The sequence below is a fragment of the Podarcis raffonei genome, chromosome 17 (assembly GCF_027172205.1).
Source record: "Podarcis raffonei isolate rPodRaf1 chromosome 17, rPodRaf1.pri, whole genome shotgun sequence".
Taxonomy (NCBI): domain Eukaryota; kingdom Metazoa; phylum Chordata; class Lepidosauria; order Squamata; family Lacertidae; genus Podarcis; species Podarcis raffonei.
This window is the reverse complement of record NC_070618.1, coordinates 37,747,046-37,765,418: the sequence shown is the minus strand read 5'-3', so window position 1 is coordinate 37,765,418 and position 18,373 is coordinate 37,747,046. Positions and strand designations below refer to the sequence as shown.

General features: G+C 46.2%; 1 protein-coding gene and 1 long non-coding RNA gene across 2 annotated transcripts; one reads left to right on the top strand and one right to left on the bottom strand.

The window, feature by feature from the left end:
• Positions 1 to 831: 831 nt before the first annotated feature.
• Positions 832 to 1,954, bottom strand: LOC128405412 (uncharacterized). The gene is made up of 2 exons (XR_008328303.1): positions 1,827 to 1,954; positions 832 to 998 (listed from the first exon to the last, which is right to left on the bottom strand). It is a non-coding gene; the product is annotated as an uncharacterized LOC128405412 (long non-coding RNA).
• Positions 1,955 to 2,119: 165 nt separating this feature from the next.
• FAM50A (family with sequence similarity 50 member A) lies at positions 2,120 to 16,752 on the top strand. The gene is made up of 14 exons (XM_053371987.1): positions 2,120 to 2,233; positions 4,285 to 4,409; positions 8,522 to 8,606; positions 8,765 to 8,864; positions 9,966 to 10,105; positions 10,262 to 10,338; positions 10,682 to 10,748; positions 10,936 to 10,997; positions 11,919 to 11,995; positions 12,414 to 12,468; positions 13,116 to 13,164; positions 13,602 to 13,672; positions 14,473 to 14,583; positions 16,578 to 16,752. Exons 2-14 carry the CDS (start codon positions 4,299 to 4,301, stop codon positions 16,584 to 16,586), a joined length of 1,014 nt encoding a protein of 337 aa, XP_053227962.1. The 5' UTR covers positions 2,120 to 2,233; positions 4,285 to 4,298; the 3' UTR covers positions 16,587 to 16,752.
• The last annotated feature ends 1,621 nt before the right edge of the window (positions 16,753 to 18,373 follow it).

The window sequence follows — 18,373 nt, the reverse complement described above, 5'->3', positions numbered from 1 at the left end:
GGGAGGGGAGGTCACGTTTAGGCCGTCTCCTAAGTAGAGAAGGGAGGCTTTTTGTAGAGAAAGACCATGTTAAACTCAGGAGATGGATGAAAAATCTCATGTGAGACATGGCATAATGAGAATGTTGGAGAAGTCCCACAGCCTGGCCTTTGTGGCTTAATCTTTTTGGAAAGGAATTCCAATGTAGAGCCCAGTGCCATGTGAACCATGAAACTTGAATTTTGTTTTAACCTGTACAGCTTAACTCTGGTTACAGACTTCCATCTCATCTGCTTTTTTTTTTACTGCTCAGTGTCATTTTTTCAAGAATTTAGAGTTAAGCAAGGAAATGAAGAATGGCTGTTTTAGGGAGCCAACTGTTGGAATTGATCAGATTATTCAAACTTATGCATTTACCTCTCATCTATCTTGAGCTAAGACCTTTTGGCCCAGTTAGTTTACGACCCTTTCCTCTTGGAGCAGAAACCCTGTTTGCCAAAATAATATGGGGACAGGAGCAGTACTTGCAGGGGAGAACTGATGAAGAGTTCTTAGGCCTTCTCTGCAATTCTGCCCTCAGGGAGCCTCTCTTTACAGTAAGAGTGCTGGTTTTTATTCTCCCTCTAGCACAGTGCTTCTGCCATACTAGAGCAATGATCATTAAAAGGCTCTAGAAGAAATCTCTTGACTCTTGTGGAGTAGGGACATGAAGAAGAGCCTGAGATGAGGATTGCAGGGTCTGGGTCAGTTCATATATGGATAAACCTTTTGGGCAGATACTGTGAAATTTACATATTGAAGAATTTAGAGGGCACCACTTATTTCCTGTTGAGCTACTATGAGCTTTCATAGTAGAATGAAAATATTGTTTACAATATTTAGAAAGGTGGGAAATTCTAAACAGAAGAGGTTTCAAACTAGGATCTTTTAAAAAGGATATCCACACAGGTCTCACTCCCAGCTGCCAATTGCAGAATTCTCCACATCTGGGCAAGTGTGGTAGAAGTATGCAGGAATCACTGTAAATGCAATCAGAACATTTAAATAAAACTGGTCACATCTACACCATCCATTTAAAGCACATGGCTTCCCTGAAAGAATCCTGAGAAGTTTAAGGGTGCTGGAAATTGTAAGTCTCTGAAGGGTATAGTTTCCAGGTATAGAGAAGGTTGAAGTTTTCATTGCAGTACTCTGAAAAGTACATTCTATTTTTTGTGTTTTTTTTAACAGATCCTTCAAGGTTCAAATCCCTTTTCTGTTGGGATGTCTGTACCTTTAAAAGACAAAAATTCAACAGACTTGAGATGCGCAGGGAAAGATTTAACTTGTTTAATTTCTACACCATGTAATAAGTTTTGAGGGCACAGGATTTGCAAGTCTTCTTTCCTGTAGCACTCTGGAAGAACTGGAAGCATCATGTTGCCTTCCCCCACGCCCCAAAAAGCTTGTCCCAAGTTGTGTTTTTATTATTGATTTTCATTGATTTTTATATTTGTCACTTCCATCTTTGCAAGAAAAGCGATTAACAGATATGTGTGACAAATCTGAAGGGCATAAAATAACTGCAGCTAGTGTGGACAAAGATGCAATAAGGGATGCTTTGTTTCCCCCTGCAAACTACAAAAGAAAACGGAGCTTTCTGCAGGCTGACTGCCTAAACCAGCCTTTCCCAACCTTGGGGAGGAAGGATGTTCCAGCTGTTGTTGGACTCCAACTTCTCTCACCCCTAGCCAGCAGGACCAGTGATCAGGGATGATGGGGGGGGAGGAGGGCAATGGGGGAAAGACTATATAGGCTACGATCTTATACACCTGGGAGTAGGCCTCACTGAGTTCAATGGGGCTTACTTCTGAGTAGATGTATTTACAGGCTCGCACTGCACGCCTTTGTCTCAAGCGCGTTCCTCCGAGTCCTCCAGAGACGCAAGGGATCAATAACCCACGTTTGTTTCCGCCCGCTCGGCGGCTGCCCTCTAGGGGGCGCTGACTCCGCGTCGTCGCCAATCGCGGAACCGGAAATGGGTCCTGCGCACTGACTCCTCCATGAGCGAGTTTCCGGAAGACGCTTCACCGCGACAGGGCTTCCACCATAGTGATGCCGCGGGCCAGAGCGGAACTTAGCCAATAGCGGGCGGCTCCGGTTTTTCCCCCCTGCCGGAAGTTCCGCTCGCGAGCGACGTAGGTAAGGCAGCTGGTGGGATCTGCGGCTGGAGAAAGGAGAGGCGAAATCAGCGGGTGTTCCTTCTCCTGACCAGGCAAGGCCGCAGAGCTTCCTCACCCCGGGCCCGTCCATTTGCGCGCCCCTGTTTCCCCGGCCGGGTCCGAGGCCCTCAGCCGCCCAGGTTCTTCCCCCTCGTCTGCTCCTGCTCTCCGGGCAGCAGCCTTTGAGGGGCCGAGCTGGGGGTCAGCCAGCCCCACAAGCCCCGACACAAGCCCGCTTGGAAGGATTCTGGCTAATGAGGCCGGGAAATCTCTTTAGGGCGCAACATCCCGGCCGGTTATTGCGGGCAGGGCCCGCACTTTGGAACTCGCTGCCGATTGAAACTAAATCCTTCGAAGACAGAGGTCCTCTGGCTGGGTCGGGATGGCATGGGGATGAGGGACCAACTCCCTTCTCTTGCGGGGGCCCAATTAGTGCCATTGCCTTCCGTTAAGAGTTTGGGTGTAATCCTTGACGCCTCCCTTTCCACGGAGGCGCAAGTTACAGCAATAGCCAAGGCGACATTTTTCCACCTTCGCCGCATCAAGCAGTTGGTCCCTTACCTTTCCCGCCCTGCCCTGGCCACAGTGATCCATGCGACTGTCATCTCCAGGCTTGACTACTGTAATTCGCTCTACGCGGGGCTGCCCTTGAAGCTGTCCCAGAAACTCCAGCGGGTGCAGAATGCTGCAGCGAGGCTCCTCACGGGGTCTCTGCCATGGGAGCATATTCACCCAGTGCTTTTCCAGCTGCACTGACTCCCGGTGGAGTACAGGGTCAGATTTAAGGTGCTGGTTTTGACCTTTAAAGCTCTTCACAGCCTAGGACCCTCGTACCACCTCTCCCAGTATTCCCCACGGAGGACCTTAATGTCCATAAATAGCAACACCCTAGTGGTCCCGGGTCCTAAGGAAGTTAGATTAGCCTCAGCCAGAGCCAGGGCCTTCTCAACACCGGCTCCGACCTGGTGGAATGCTCTGTTTCATGAGACCAGGGCCCTGCGGGATCTGATTTCTTTCCACAGGGCCTGTAAGACAGAGTTGTTCCATCTGGCCTTTGGCTTAGAATCAGTTTGGTTCCCTCCCCCTCTTTCTTTTTCCTTTCTCCTCCTATGAAGAGGCTGCATCTTAATGTTTAATGTTGTATCTTAATCTTTTAAATTGTATTTTAATCAATTTGTTTTTATTATTGGTTGTTAGCCGCCCTGAGCCCAGTCTTAGTTGGGGAGGGCAGGGTATAAATAAATTATTATTATTATTATTATTATTGATCAAGCAGGCGTCTTCGCTGTACTCTCTTCGGCGCCTGCTTAGAAACATTCCCTAACCCTGCCCAGATGGTTAGAAAGTTGCAGCAGAATCATATTGTAGACAGTAGCATCTAGTCCAGCCTCCTGTGCAGCTGTCCCAGACGGGGATCGAACCTGCAACCGTGGCATTATCAGCTCCAGGCTCTAACCAACTGAGCTATCCATAGAGAGTTAGAAGGGACCATCATCTAGTCCAGGCACGTTCAACAGGGAGATTGTGATCTACTGGTAGATCACTGGACGTCTGTGGTAGATCACTGGCTCCCCCCAAAGAACCTCAACAACTTTGGCTCCCCTAAAAAAGCTCAACAACTTTGACCTGAACCCCCAAAAAGGGGGTGGATCACTGCCAGTTTTTAACTCTGTGAGTAGATCGCTGTCTCTTGGGAGTTGGCCACCCCGATTCTATTCCAACCCCCTGCAATGCAGGAATCTCAGCTAAAGCATCCATGACAGAGGGCTAACCAACCTCTGTTTAAAAACCTTCAAGGAAGGAGAGCCAGGCTAAAGTAGTTTTAATCTCTTGCTATTTCAACTTATGTAGGTTTTAAAGTAGTGTTGTGAATTTTTCTTAATTTTATTGTTTTGTCTTCCTGTAAACCGCTTTGAGGTTGTTGTTGTTTTGTTTTTGTTTTATAAGCAAGCGGTGTATAAATCTTATGAAACAAATAAATAATAAATACCGTAAATAGTCAAGAGCAGACAGAACTGAGCCAGACGGGCCAATGGTTGCTTGTTATAAAGCTGCTGCTTCATACATTCATGTCTATGTGGGGATTTTTATTTTTGCCTCACAGGTCCATCTACAGCCATGGCGCAATACAAAGGAGCTGCCAGCGAGGCTGGCCGGGCACTCCAGCTGATGAAGAAGAGGGAGAGGCAGCGGGAACATATGGAACAGATGAGGCAACGGATTGCTGAGGTGAAAGGAAGCAGAAGGTCCTAAGGGGCAAGATGAGGGGGGTGGTATTTGGTTGCTGAGAGAGGTATTACCATGAGGGTGTGGTGCAGAAGCATTGGAGGACTCTGAATGCAGGGAATGGGGAAGAAGGAGCAGCATGGAATTGTCTGTTCTTTCTTGCCAGGTTGTCAGGAAGAGCCAGTGCAAAATACAGAAAGGTGTTTTCAAAATGATCATAGAATTTTGTAGAGTTGGAAGAGCCACGAGAGTCATCTAAAAAGTTGCAATGCTTTTCATATGTGATGCTTTTCAAATGCACCTTTAAGCCATTTTTCTGCAATCTGTAGTGTTCATACAGTATAAGAAACCAAACTCAGGCATTTAAAAATCAAGCAGATGTTCTAATAAATAGTTAACAGTGTATTCAAATTATGGTTGCAGGTAATACAACACCCTAGCCCATGGTGAAGCTGAGCATGCTGAGTAAAAATACTTTAAACCAATGTATCTATCTTTTGGCAATAGTTGTGGATAGTTTCCTCATGATTCCTCCCCCCCCCCACTACATTTCACTTGGCCCTTGGCATGGTTTTTTGTTTTTTCTTTAACCTCACTACTTTCTTCCATTATAGAGTTGAAGGTGTACAATGGGTTAGTTCAGTCTCTGCCCTAAGCAACCTTAAATGTTTTTCCTTGCAAACCTCTCTAGGAAGATTTCACAACTTGTTGTTTTACCATAGGGATGGAGAACCTCTGTTCTTCCAAATGTTGACCTTCAGCTCCCATCAGCCTAACTAGGATAGCCAATGATCAGGGATGACAGGAGTCGTAGTCCAAAAGCAACTGGAGGGTCACAGGTTCCTCATCTCTCTATCACCAGATTTCTCTTAGAGGTTTTTATTCTTCTGGCTTGATGTATTCTGTATATTCTCGTCTCCTTTTCAATCACTTGTCCATCCCACCTCTTGTAAGTTTTGGCTACCAGATTAAAAAAATCCTGTGTGGTTGTATCCCTTTTTGCGAATATTCGTTTTCTGCATGACTATGGTTTGCAGTTTTCTTCTTTCATTACTGTCATAAATTGCCCATCTTCCTCAACTTGTCTGTCACATAACATATCTTTCCAAAATACTTTTCTAACTGTCTGAGTATAGTGAAGTTCATTGCCTCCACCCCACCTCTTTTAAAACCTGGACTTTGTTATCCTTTCTCTTTCCTTTTATTTGACTAATCACATCTTTCATATTAGCATCATCACCATCACATTGTCTGTTAGTACTGCTCTGTCAAAGTGAACTAAGATTTAAATGAATTGAGATTCTGACCATTCTATTAACCTGCTGAAAGAGAAAAATAATTATCTCAAATGCATGTAAGGTCTCTTGCATAGTTAAATAGGTTCTGTCTCCAACAAATATGGTAATTGCAGCAAATTTAGAAAAATTATAGGTGCTCAGACTTAGAAATGAAGATCCCCTCAGTGGAGCTAGTTATATGGAGGAGAGTTTTGATTTATTGGATATCCCTATGGCATAAACTCCCGAACCACTATCTCATTCAATGCATGTGGCGAGATGACTTCACAAATTTGTGGTCAGGAAAAATCCAAGCCAAATTGCTGTCCTATGAGATCTCGCCCACTGAATTGCTCAAACTGGATCTAAATGTGGCAAAAAGGTGTATAAATCAAAGGCTGGATGATGTGGAGCTATACCAAAATTTCGTAGCTGGTGGTGGAGCCTGCTCGCCGTTAAATTTCGGCATAACCCCTATCTACCGCGCTCCGTCCTACTTAACTTCGCTTATGGCCGCGTCTCACCGATATGCCTTCATTAGAGCTAGGTTCAATGTCTTTCCAACAAACGTGCTGAGACATAGATTCACTAAGGGCCAAGTCCCTTCAATGTGTGCTTGTGAAATGAAAACATCTGAATCTCTACATCATGTTATGTTTATCTGCCCTTTGTACAGTTCAGCCCGTGCTAGTATACTAAACTCCATAATCCAGCCTATGGCTGACAAACCAGTAGACCTACAGCTTGCCTGGGTTCTTCAAGATGTGGATCCTTATATTACCCTACAGGTTGCTAAATTCCTAACAGCCGTCCTCTCGTACAAGAGACGGAATGGAATGTTAGCTGATTATTGATAGTTATAAGAATTTTCTATAATGACATCAGATATTGATTTTAGTGTAGTGCCTAAAATTTTTAATCTTAATCTTAAACTTTTTTTTTTATGAACGGCTAATATCTGTCCTTGTGAGTTGTGAACTGTGTTATACTACTTGTGGTTTGTACGAGTCCGCTGTTTTATTTGATTTGTTTTGTTGTGTTGTGTTTCATGATGGGCGTAAAGCCGAATAAACATTTTGATATAAGTGCTCAGAAATGTGCCTCAAAACATGAAATATTTCCAGTTCTGAGTTAGTTCCTTATTATATTGAACAGGCGTGGGAAGCACTGGGGCCTCCAGATGTCAGTGGACTGCAATTCCCATCAGTATGGCAAATGGCGAAGGATGTTGGTATTTGTAGTTCAGCAGCATTTGGAGAGCCAAACACCTGATCTTGAATATTGGTTTGCTGCTTTGCAACTTGAACACTAAGCACATGCCTTTGAAATCTCCCTATCCTCCGAGCAGTAGGGCATAACATAGCTGCTTCTGACTCCTCCAGTCTTGGCATCTCCCTCCCTCTACCTGCTGTCACAAGCAAGAATCCCAAGTGTGACGTACCTGAGGGGGGGGGTGGATGACAGGACCAGTGAGGGAGCAGACACAACTTCCTTCTGCTTTATTAGGAGATTTAAAGTTTTATATGAAGTGCCTGGGCTGCAAAACTGCTTTTTTCTGTAGTGTTAAGCTCACCAAACAGAAAGGTGTTTCCCTAGAAGCAGGAGAGCTTAGATTGTGCAGTGTGTATTTAGTGCCAGAGAACAATCTAATTCTTTATTAGAGAATTCCTCATTCAACGGCTCTGGTGGATTTTGCAGGTCTCTAAGCAGACATTCACAATGTTATCTTTTTTCCTTCATCCAGATACATTCACAGGTATTGCCATTCCCTTCATCTTGGACCTGGGTGACCGTATACTTTTTCTGCAATGCATTGGGTTTATAGACTACTTTCCTCCTTTCCCTGTGTTTTTATAACAAGCTATACCCCCTGAATAATAATGACACTTCAGTCTTGAGAGCTTTCCCCACAAGTCTTGCCAACAGTACCACTGCTTCTGACAACGTTTAGCTCATCTTGCTTGCTCCCCCTGGGTTCCCTCTTAGTATACAAAAATGCTGTGTGCTTGAAAGTCTCAAATGAGCTCTCTTCTTGCCTTGGACCTTCCTGTGCTTCTGCAGGGCACTTGTTCCTTCCAAAAATGTTTACAGATCCTTAGATTCTCTTCTCTGGGCTCACATCTCCCAACCATTTAGATCAGCCTTCCCAGCGTGGTACTTTTCAGATGTTTTGAATTACAGTTGCCATCACTCTTGACTGTTGGCCATTCTGGCTGGGAGAGGTGGGAGCTGGAGTCCAAGACATCTGGAGGATACCAGAGAGGGGTGTGCTGTAGATCACTTATTGGATTGACAAGGCAATGGCAATGTTGATAAAACAAATACGGTTTGGGGTGTTGGCCCTTTCTTGTGGAGCCCGACTTCTCAGCCTTGAAGACACGGAATTCCTCCTGGCAGCACTGCCTGTGAAGCGAAGCATTCTGGTTGAGGACCTTTCCATGCCCAACTCGACTTCTTTCCTTGGTGAAAAGGATTTTCCTCTTTTTCTTTACTTCTTTCAATCAAAATCAGTAGAAAATGTACATAATCTGTCCCAAGTCTTTGGGTTAAGGTAGGCTATGAATCTAAAATAGTTGGGATACAGAGTGTGAGTGCTTATCTTAACCAAGGGCAGGATGAGATGAGAACACTAAGGGCATGTGAGGTTTTCCTATGGCTGCCCTGACCCCAAACAGCACATGGGTTGATGTCCCCTAATCTGTGTTCCTCCTCCTCTTGGGGTAGTTGTACATCTTTGTAGATTTAGTCTAAGAAGGTGGGCTGGAAGCAGTAACTGGGATATCGCTGAGTCTCTAGCTTCTTGCAGCAGCAAACTTGATCTCCTCTTTCCCATGGCAGGAGAACATCATGAAGTCAAACATTGACAAGAAATTCTCAGCTCACTATGATGCAGTGGAAGCTGAGCTGAAATCCAGCACTGTTGGTGAGTGTGGGAAGGGAGCCCACTGCTGGGGAATGAAGCTGCAGGCGTCCTAGTCTCCATTCTTTGACTTGAATGGATGAATAGACTCTACTTCCCTGCACAGAGCTGGGTATTCATCACATGGGAGGCCTGATTCCCAGCACATTTTCTTCTGACAGGTCTGGTGACCCTCAACGACATGAAGGCCAAGCAAGAGGCTCTCGTAAAGGAACGGGAGAAGCAGCTGGCAAAGAAGGAGCAGTCCAAAGAGCTGCAGCTGTGAGTTGTGGGTGTTCTGAGTAGACTGGGATGAGGAAATTTTTTCCTCTCCTTCATGAATGTTCCCCCTGTACTATAGGGTGGTGTATAAGATCTGGAGTACCATAATGGTTAAGACCGTAGAGTTGGATGGGCCATGGAGGTCATCTGGTCCTAGCCCTTGGCACAATGTACCTTCAGCATCCCTGGTGGGTGGCTATTCAGATGTAGGCTGTGCAGTGAGAGCATCCCATTTTAAACTATAGAACACTTAAGACATGCAGTCAGTCATGTTCAGGTGAGGCAGAACAAGGTGCTTCTTCATGCATTGCCTAATTTTGAAATCCACTAAGCCTCTGTGAGTTTAAAAAAGGGATAAATCTGTTGTCTGTTAATTAGCCTGTCAACTAACCGAATGGAACTTCTATGTCCAGAGGCATTATATCTGCACAAAACTAAGAAAAAAACCTGGAGCTTAACCAGGAAGAATATTGCCTTCATGCCTTTCTTGTGAGCGTCCCAAGGCAACCACTGGCTACGGTTGGAAGCAAGGGTGCTGGGCTATGTGGGTGCTTGATCTGATCCAGCAGGGCCTTGAGCAAGCCACTATTTTCTCTCAGCTTTAGTGCCTCCTCCTGCAGTACTGGCAGCATAATACTGGCCAAACTTACAAGGTTGTTGTGAAGATTACTGCAGTAATGCTTGTGAAACACTTTGAGCATTGTTAAGCACAGGTATTGCCTGAAGGCTTATGATGTAGCCACTCACTGGGTCGGTCTGATCTGGATGGGAGACTGCCTGACAACCCCATGAAAGTTGCTTTAAGTTCCAAGATGAAAGAAAGGCAGATTATAAATAATCCTAAATAAATAAGGACATGTTGTTATTCACTTCCCTCTAGTGTAGCAGCTTTGTGACTCTTAAGTTCCCTTCCTGCCCATCTCCCTAATCTGAGAAGTATGACCAATCTGGGGATACTCTAACATCAACCCCTCTTTCCTCTTCAGGTCACTTGCTGTTTGCCAACTCTCTGCTTTCCTCCACCATCTTTGGAATGCTTTGTTTCCCCCTCCCCGTGAGGGGACATGCCCTGTGAAGCTGATGTTGGCTTGTTCCTCATAGGAAGCTGGAGCGCATGCGGGAGCGGGAACGCAAGCAGGAGCAGAAGCGCAAGATCTCAAGCTTGTCCTTCACCCTGGATGAGGAGGAGGAAGATGATGGCATCGAGGAAGAAGAGGAAGAGGCAGAGCTGGAGCGGGAAGGTGAGGACTGGAAGGCTGGGTGCTCCCAGGTGGAGAGGGAAGCCCAGGTGGGCCTGGAGAGTGGTGATGCTGGAAGCAAGGTGGGGCCGTCAAGGGATGGCTGTGAAGTTTCAAGGGTAGCTCCTCACTCTTGTCTGATTGCACCACCTCCCTCAGAGCTGGCCCCCAAGAAGAAGAAGCTGGGGAAGAACCCAGATGTGGACACCAGCTTCCTGCCTGACCGTGACCGTGAGGTACGCTGCTTATCTGCCTTCTGTGGCGCCCACCCACCTCTATCCTCAAGTGCCCTGGAGGGGTCCCCAATGCCCCTTGCCAGCTGTATCTTGCAAGGCACTTTGCTCCCATCTTTCCCTCTGTGGGTTGTTCCTTTCTGCACTAAGGCAGGAGCAAGGATCCTGTGGCCTCTCCTGAAGTTACTGGACTGATTCCAGCTCCCATCATCCCTGATCCACCGGCCATGTTGGCTGGTGGCTGATGGGAGTTGGAGTCCAAAAACATCGGGACGGTGCTGGGTTTCCCCAGCCCCACCAAGGCATCACCTTGACAGCTTTTGCCCTCCCCTCCTCCGGTTTCCAGGAGGAAGAAAATCGCCTGCGAGAAGAACTTCGCCAGGAATGGGAAGCCAAACAAGAGAAAATAAAGAGTGAGTGACAGAATGTGGTGTTGGTGGCCTGGCCTTGACCACTGGTTATCAGAGCCTGTCATGTGGTCATAGCAGGGGAGGGGTATTGTTTACAGGAAGATGCTAGAGGTTTTCATATTTCTTCTGATGAGAGAGGTTTTTATTCTGCCCTTCTCTTGACTCCTCTGTGATTTTCCTCTCCCACCAGGTGAAGAAATAGAAATCACCTTCAGCTACTGGGATGGCTCTGGGCACCGCCGGACTGTCAAGGTGAGCTTTGCTCCATGTGACATTCGGCTCAGTTCTTAGCTTTGGAAAAGGAGTTGGTGGTTTAGCGTGTGGGGTGGTAAGAGCCCGGATGGTTGGCTTTTTCCATTCAGTGCACCAGCAGTGGGGAACCTTTTTGCCCTCATGACAAATCTGACTAGGGCTGGGGGCACCTGCCTGTCAGCTAACATCCCAAATGGGAACAGGACACACAACCAATACAGGATTAAACCGTGTCCTCCTGCCCATCAGCTGCTGTCAACAGTGATGTCAGCTGATGGGCGGGTGAGCATGCTTTGGGGAAACTGGACCCCCTGGCAGGCAAAGGCTGGCACACAGGCTGGAGGATCCTCACCACTGCAGAGCACGGATCCACAGTGGAGGACCACCTATGGACTGATAATGTTGTTCTTAGCTCTCTACCCCATGAATTAAAAGCTACTTGCACCAAAATATCCACAGCTTTAGTTTACTAATCTACCAATTAAGGCCTGAAGCCTTATCTTATAGGTAAAATAATCCCCTCTCATTCATATTCACACACACACACACACACACACACACACAGTGGAGTGACTGAGTGTGAGAGAGGGTGTGCACCAGTGTGCTGTAGTGTTTAGAGCCTCAGTGTATGTATTTGGTTAAAATCCCCACTCAGCCATGAAGCTTACTTGCTGAGTGACTTTGAACCAGTCCCTCTCTCAGCCTAGCTGTACCGGATTGTGGAGAGGATAAAAGCATAGAGAACCACATGTGCTGGCTTGAGCTCCTTGAAGGAATAATAGGATGTAAATACCCCCCCCACACACACACATACTAGCCGTGTGTGTATCCTTTGAGGATTCTGCAGGTTATATTTTTGGGCTGGGGCATGTAAATGAGGGAGATCCATTCCAGACTGACTTTCATTTCCCCGCAGTGCAGATGAAGAAGGGCAACACCATCCAGCAGTTCCTGCAAAAGGCCCTGGAGATCTTGCGTAAGGACTTCAGTGAACTCCGGTAAAGGACTTGGCAGAGTTGAGGTAGCTCGCCCAGGGTGGTGGGAATGGTACGGCCAAAGCGTTAGAGAGAGATCACAGAGTCCAAGTCATCGTGGTCTAGTAGAGAGTGTAAGATCTGGCCATGGTAGATTTGAGTTAAGAGTCTCTACTACTTGGCCTTAGATCTTCATCTGTAAAATGATGATAATCCATTAATATGCAAAGTCACAGTAGGAGCTGACAGCACAGACTTTGTAATGCAGCCAGCATACACACATACACAAACACAGAGCAAGCAGAGGGCAGGAGAGAAGTAGGTGCTTATCTGGAGCATGTTTCAGTCAGAGTTACTGGCTGCTGAGGGTATGAGGCTTCTTGGGCAGGGGAAAATGTTGGGTTTAGACTTTGAGTATATCTCCCCTTCCCTTCCCTTGCAGGTCAGCTGGTGTGGAGCAACTTATGTACATCAAGGAGGATCTGATCATCCCACATGTGAGTGGATGGCCCTGGGCCAGCCTGTTCTGCTTTTCAGCACCCTGCCCCCTTTATGCATGGGGCGAAGGCATCCAAATTGTACCTAATTCATCCTTGTCCTAGTGATCTAAAAGCCAGAAGATCTGAACTTCCTTACTTAGACTTTCCAGAGCATTAGAGGGGTGTGTGAAGCAGGATTCTCCCTCCCTCCAGTCCCCAACAAAAGTTCAAACAAAACTAGGAGAAAACACTTGACTTGTTGTACATAGGGACTGCCAGTGCTTGCTTTTAGGGAAGTCCACTTCCTGCTTTGAGAAATATATAAAGAGACCCCAACTTCCATCTCCCCCAGTAGTCCCATGGGATCTTCCTTTGACTCAATCAGCATGTGAAGCGGGATGGTTAAGCCAGATTCAATTAAGTCCCCCCTGGAAAGAAGTGGAATAGCTCTAGGTCTGTCTGAGTGGGGTGGCACCCCATTCTTCTTCAAACACTAAAACAAACCCCAGTTAACACTTTCTTTTTGTGGGGGACACTGCCCTTTGTTTCCGTCCCAGTTCCCATCTGCCACAAATAAAGTAAGTCCATTGGCTGCGTTCCTCTGTGTGGGCTGGGAATATTTTTGAGACATCCCTTCCTGAACCCATTTCTTCCTGCCTGTCTAGCACCACAGCTTCTATGACTTCATCGTCACCAAGGCTCGGGGGAAAAGCGGTGAGTGTTTTTGCCCTCCCTCCATTGCCAGCCTTCGTCCATTCTGAGTCTACTTGGGGAAGTAATGCGGGGGGCGGGTTCTGTTCTAGTTACTGTGGCACAGATGTGGTGGTGGTCAGAGTCAGACTGGGCTGCAGTTGCATGTTGGCAGAGAGAAGGTTGCTTGGGCTAAGAGAAAAGGTAAAGGGGCATAAACATAGAAGCAATGGGTAAATTGCAGTGAGACTGTCCCCTGTGACATGGCGACAATCAAAGGAGTAGCGACTGAAGCATTGGTAGAAAGGGAGAGGCTGAAAAGGGGATGTAGACTTTCCTGTGGGTTATAAAGTACTTGGCTGAGGTTGAAGGTTCAAGAGAGGGGTTTGGGCTGTGGGGGTAGGTGTGATAAGCTCCAGGATGAGCCTTTTCTCTCTCCCATGGCGTGCTCCCCAATCCAGGACCGCTCTTCAATTTTGATGTACACGATGATGTTCGGCTTCTAAGTGACGCAACAGTGGAAAAAGATGAGGTGAGGAGGAGGAGGAGGGAACCTGGCCCAGCTCTGTATTAAGTTCTGTATTAGGTGGCACCTATAGTAGTGCCAGGGACGCGGGTGGCACTGTGGGTTAAACCACAGAGCCTAGGACTTGCCGATCAGAAGGTTGGCGGTTCAAATCCCTGCGACAGGGTGAGCTCCCATTGCTCGGTCCCTGCTCCTGACAACCTAGCAGTTCGAAAGCACATCGAAGTGCAAGTACATAAATATGTACCGCTCCAGCGGGAAGGTAGAAGGCGTTTCCGTGTGCTGCTCTGGTTCGCCAGAAGTGGCTTAGTCATGCTGGCCACATGACCCGGAAGCTGTACTCCAGCTCCCTCGGCCAATAAAACGAGATGAGCGCCGCAACCCCAGAGTCGGCCACAACTGGACCCTTTACCTTTATAGTAGTACCAATTCTGATGATTGACATAGTCGGGTGGGCTCATGGGAGGACAGGCTATCTCTTAGGTAAACTGGTCCAAAGCTAAGGGCAATCCTACTGCAGCATTAGACACCATCTGCTGCTTCTGGATCAAATGCAAAGGAAGCCCCGCATACAGTACATTTCACTCCAGAATACATGGACAACACTTGATTGGGGAACGGCTGATGCAAAGAACCCCTTCCCACCGACTCTGCTGTCTGCATTGGGGAAGGAGGGGACGTGCTCAAACAATCCTTGTCTTCAGATAAAGCTTCCACCCCCATTCTGAGCTTCCACCCCCATTCTGAGCTTGTTTTCTGACCATAGTTTCCCCCACCCCAATTCCCCTCTTGTCCGCCATCTCCAGTCCCACGCCGGCAAAGTGGTGCTTCGCAGCTGGTATGAAAAGAACAAGCATATTTTCCCTGCAAGCCGGTGGGAGCCCTACGACCCCGAGAAGAAGTGGGACAAGTATACGGTAGGGAGTGGGGGGAGCTGGGGGAAGGGGTGTGGTAAGGATGGGGGAGCTCTGAAGGAGGGAGCATTCAGCAGGGGAGAGGCGTCTCAAATACTGGGAGCGTCAAATGACTTGCTAATTTACGGCAGTATGAGTATATCCCTGTGAAATTATATTGGGCTTTTTTCAGAGTACTCTAAATGCTATGTCTGTGATGTCTTGCCCTGTAAGGTAGGCCAAGATCGATCAGTATCCCTATGTTACTAATGGATCATTGAGAAATAATGGTTTGCATAGACCTTTGCAGCAAGTTTAAATAGCTGAGGTGATATTGAACTGGGAATGTTCCAGCTCATGACCCCATTCCCTTAACAACCACAGTACTCAACAGTCTGCCTTCACAAGTTCTCCCTTGCTGGAACCTCTCTTGCCAAGGAATTCTTGATGGTGCTCTCTATCTTCTGCTTCATCTTCTCTGTCTAACTGAACCTGTGAGGTTTTGCTTGATGATGATGGTGACAACCAAAATAACAACAACTTGTATTATTTCTGTTATGCCTAATTGACTGGGTTGCCCCAGCCACTCTGAAAGGCTCTAAAAAGTCACCTGTTTGACATCTTTTGGGAGGGTGTTCCACTGCCGAGAAGGCTCTCTGCCTGGTTCTCTGTAACCCCACTTCTCGCAGTGAGGGAACTACCAGAAAGCCCACAGAGGTGGACGTCAGTGTCCAGGCTGGACAATGGAGGTGGAGGCGCTCCTTCAGATATATTGGGCTGAAGCTGTTTAGGGCTTTAAAGGTCAGCACCAACACCTTGAATTGTGCTTGGAAATGTACTGGAAGTCAGTGTAGATCCTTTAGGACCAGTCTTCTATGGTCACAGCAGTCACTCCCAGTCACCAGTTTAGCTGCCACATTCTCGATTAGTCGTAGTTTCCAAGCAATTGCTTCATGGTTGTAGACGTTTTAAACTCACCATTCCTTGAGGCATTTTGGCAGCAGTCTTTTATAGCTGTGAAGTGGTTTTTGTTGGGACTGGGCTGTTTATTGTGTTTTAATAATCGTAAGTCACCTCAAGTTTTGAAGAAGCAAGAAGGGAGAATGTTTCAGTGCCTTTAGAGCAGAGATGGGAACCTGTGGACCTTAAGAAGTTGTTGTTGAAACCCCAACTCCCATAAGCCTCAGTCAGCATAGTAAATAGTCAGGGATAATGGGAACTGGGAGTCCACCAACATCTGAAGGTCCCACAGGTTCACTAGCTGCAATGTTGTGTGTAATGTGTAGCTTGGCCTAGTGTCCTCCATTTGAATTGCTCACTCCTTCATTCCAGAATCTTGAGAATCCTGTGCTGCAGTTATTTAGCACATCTGCAAAGCGATCAGGTTTGATCGCCCCATTGTGTGAACTGCCCTGAGATTGTCGGATGAAGAGCAGTATGTAAATTTAATTAACAAACAAGCAAATAATTTTAAAGGAGAATATAGCATGGCAAGTACTAAGATAACATCAAGAAGGGATGATAAACATCATTAATTTGCCTGTACCCAAAGAATAGAGGAGACTGAGAGCTGATTGGTGCTCTTTAACACCCTCTTTTTTTGTGTGTGGCTGTGATATTTGCGTCAAAGATTCTTAAAATCCAAGCTCCTCCTCTTGCAGATTCATCCAATTGATGACTCGTACACAATCTGTTTCCTGCCATGTTGCTTTCCCAGCAGCTAACAGAAACGATGATTCTTAACCCACAAGGCCATGGCCTTGTCCTTTGCATCATCAAATTTCCTCACTCGTGGTTTATCACTGTGGTCTGTTAGGTCATTAGCATTATTCCGTTGTAAATGAACGAGGCACTGCTGTTCTGTAGTCACCCTAAGCGCAAAGAGATGCCACTGTGCTACCTGACCTAGCTATGGAGTGGTGCCCCAGTTCATGTGGTTTTTACAAGCGGTGCTTCCTGGCAAAACTTCTACAGCAATGGTACTGGAACAACTCCCATCCTCTTCTTCCTTCCCACAGATCCGCTGAGGGACGGATGAAGTTGCTGATCCTCTATTGGTGTGATACGTGGCTGCCTTCCTGAAGCTGCTGCAGCACCTCTCCTTTATCCCATTCCAGCCCTCCAACCTCTGCAGCTGCACCTTCACCCCTAACTGTATCAGCCTTTGGTGAAATAAACTTTGCCTCACCTAAACATGAAGTGCTGTGTTGTACCACTTGTGGCCAAGGGCTGCCAAATCTGCCAGACTGAAACTTCATTTGAGCCATGGGATAGTGCTGGAATCTGATTTCAGACTCTGGGTGGGTTCTAAAGCAGGCCTGATCGGTTGATTTCTCATTTTCTCTAACAAGTGTTTCATGCTACTTACAGCCAAGATGCAAAATAAGTAACAAAAGATGCTAGCCTGAAAATATATTGCCTCACCCTCATCAGAGTTGTATTGATCTGTTTTTAATTGAACAAGGGAGAAAAAGATTAAATAAATTTAGATTAAAGATTAATAATAATAATAATAATAATAATAATAATAATAATAATAATTAAAGAGGAAAGAAAGAAGAAAACTACAATAATAATATACAAAAAATACTAATAACAGTTAAAGGGACATATTGACATATAAAGGGAAGGTGTGGGGGCAGAACAAACTCCTTTCTAATTTATAATAGTTTCCATTCCTAGTTACCTGCAAACAGTTCTTGTTCACCCCAGACAACCATGCAAGCACCAGTGTTCAAGCCTTACTGAAGCTGTATCTACTTTATATATTAAAGGCACAAGGGGTCATTTACTTGCTTCACTTTGAACCCACTTTTTGACTCTGCACTCCCCACCCGCCACCCAACGTGGCTGCCAGCACTACAAAATCACACTTAAAACCCATATGCAAATCTTAGAACTGGATTTCTGTAAGGCTTTCCTTTCAAGAGGGTGGAATGTGTTCCATAATTTTCACATAACTGCAATTCCAGGGCGCAAGACAAACTTACAACAAAAAGTATTGATGTAATAAACACAACACATGTAACACCCATCTTTACAAGTTGGAGGGTGATTGTGAATATCAAGCTGCACCTTGACGAAGTATAGCTATCTTCCCTCATTTCTGTTCTTTTTGACCTGGAATCTTAACAGTCACTAAAGAATTGCCATTAGTGTTTCCTCACTTTTCCTGGTTTCCATGTTGCTTCCAGACAATGACAACTTCCAAAATAGGTTATTTATATTTATGCTGCACCCAGAGAGTAGTTGGTGGTGATTATGAAGCATCTTCACACTGATTGGCTGAGCTGCAGCAATGTCACAGAGAGGAGAAGCAGACAGTAGGGTCTCTGTCATGGACAAAATGCAGGAAAGGGGAAAAGCGACTGAGAAGGGGGGGGAGACAGGATGGGCATAGAGAGCGTCATATGGCCAGGAGGTGCAGAGCTAAAGAATTGTGGCTCTTAGGATAACACTCGCCAGCTTGGCCAAGATCTGGAGTGATCAGACTTGTAGTCCACCTACAACTCAGGCCACAAGTTAGCAAGCTGTAGTAAAGGATTCTGTATGGACATGAACAGGAACTCTCTCATCTGTTTGCTGTGTTAATTCCGTGGCTGCTGTTTCTCTGTCTTTGGGCCGCTTGGCTTACATAATCCATAATGGCTTGACGAGAGTCTGACTCTGGAGATTTAACCGGTGCATTCTGAGTGGATAACTAGTTTACCCAAATCATGGTTCACAGTGAAAGAGTTGGATTCACAAAGAGCTGGGGATAGAGTTCATGGCCCTCCAGTGTCAGGTATTTTATTTAAGATGATACAGAGATAGT

Excerpts from the sequence above, each read along its gene's own strand:
- FAM50A (XM_053371987.1), top strand. The coding sequence starts at position 4,299 with ATGGCGCAATACAAAGGAGCTGCCAGCGAGGCTGGCCGGGCACTCCAG. Across the intron at positions 10,106-10,261 it reads GGCAGAGCTGGAGCGGGAAG|AGCTGGCCCCCAAGAAGAAG; the intron begins GTGAGGACTGGA and ends CACCTCCCTCAG. Across the intron at positions 10,998-11,918 it reads GGCACCGCCGGACTGTCAAG|ATGAAGAAGGGCAACACCAT; the intron begins GTGAGCTTTGCT and ends CCCGCAGTGCAG.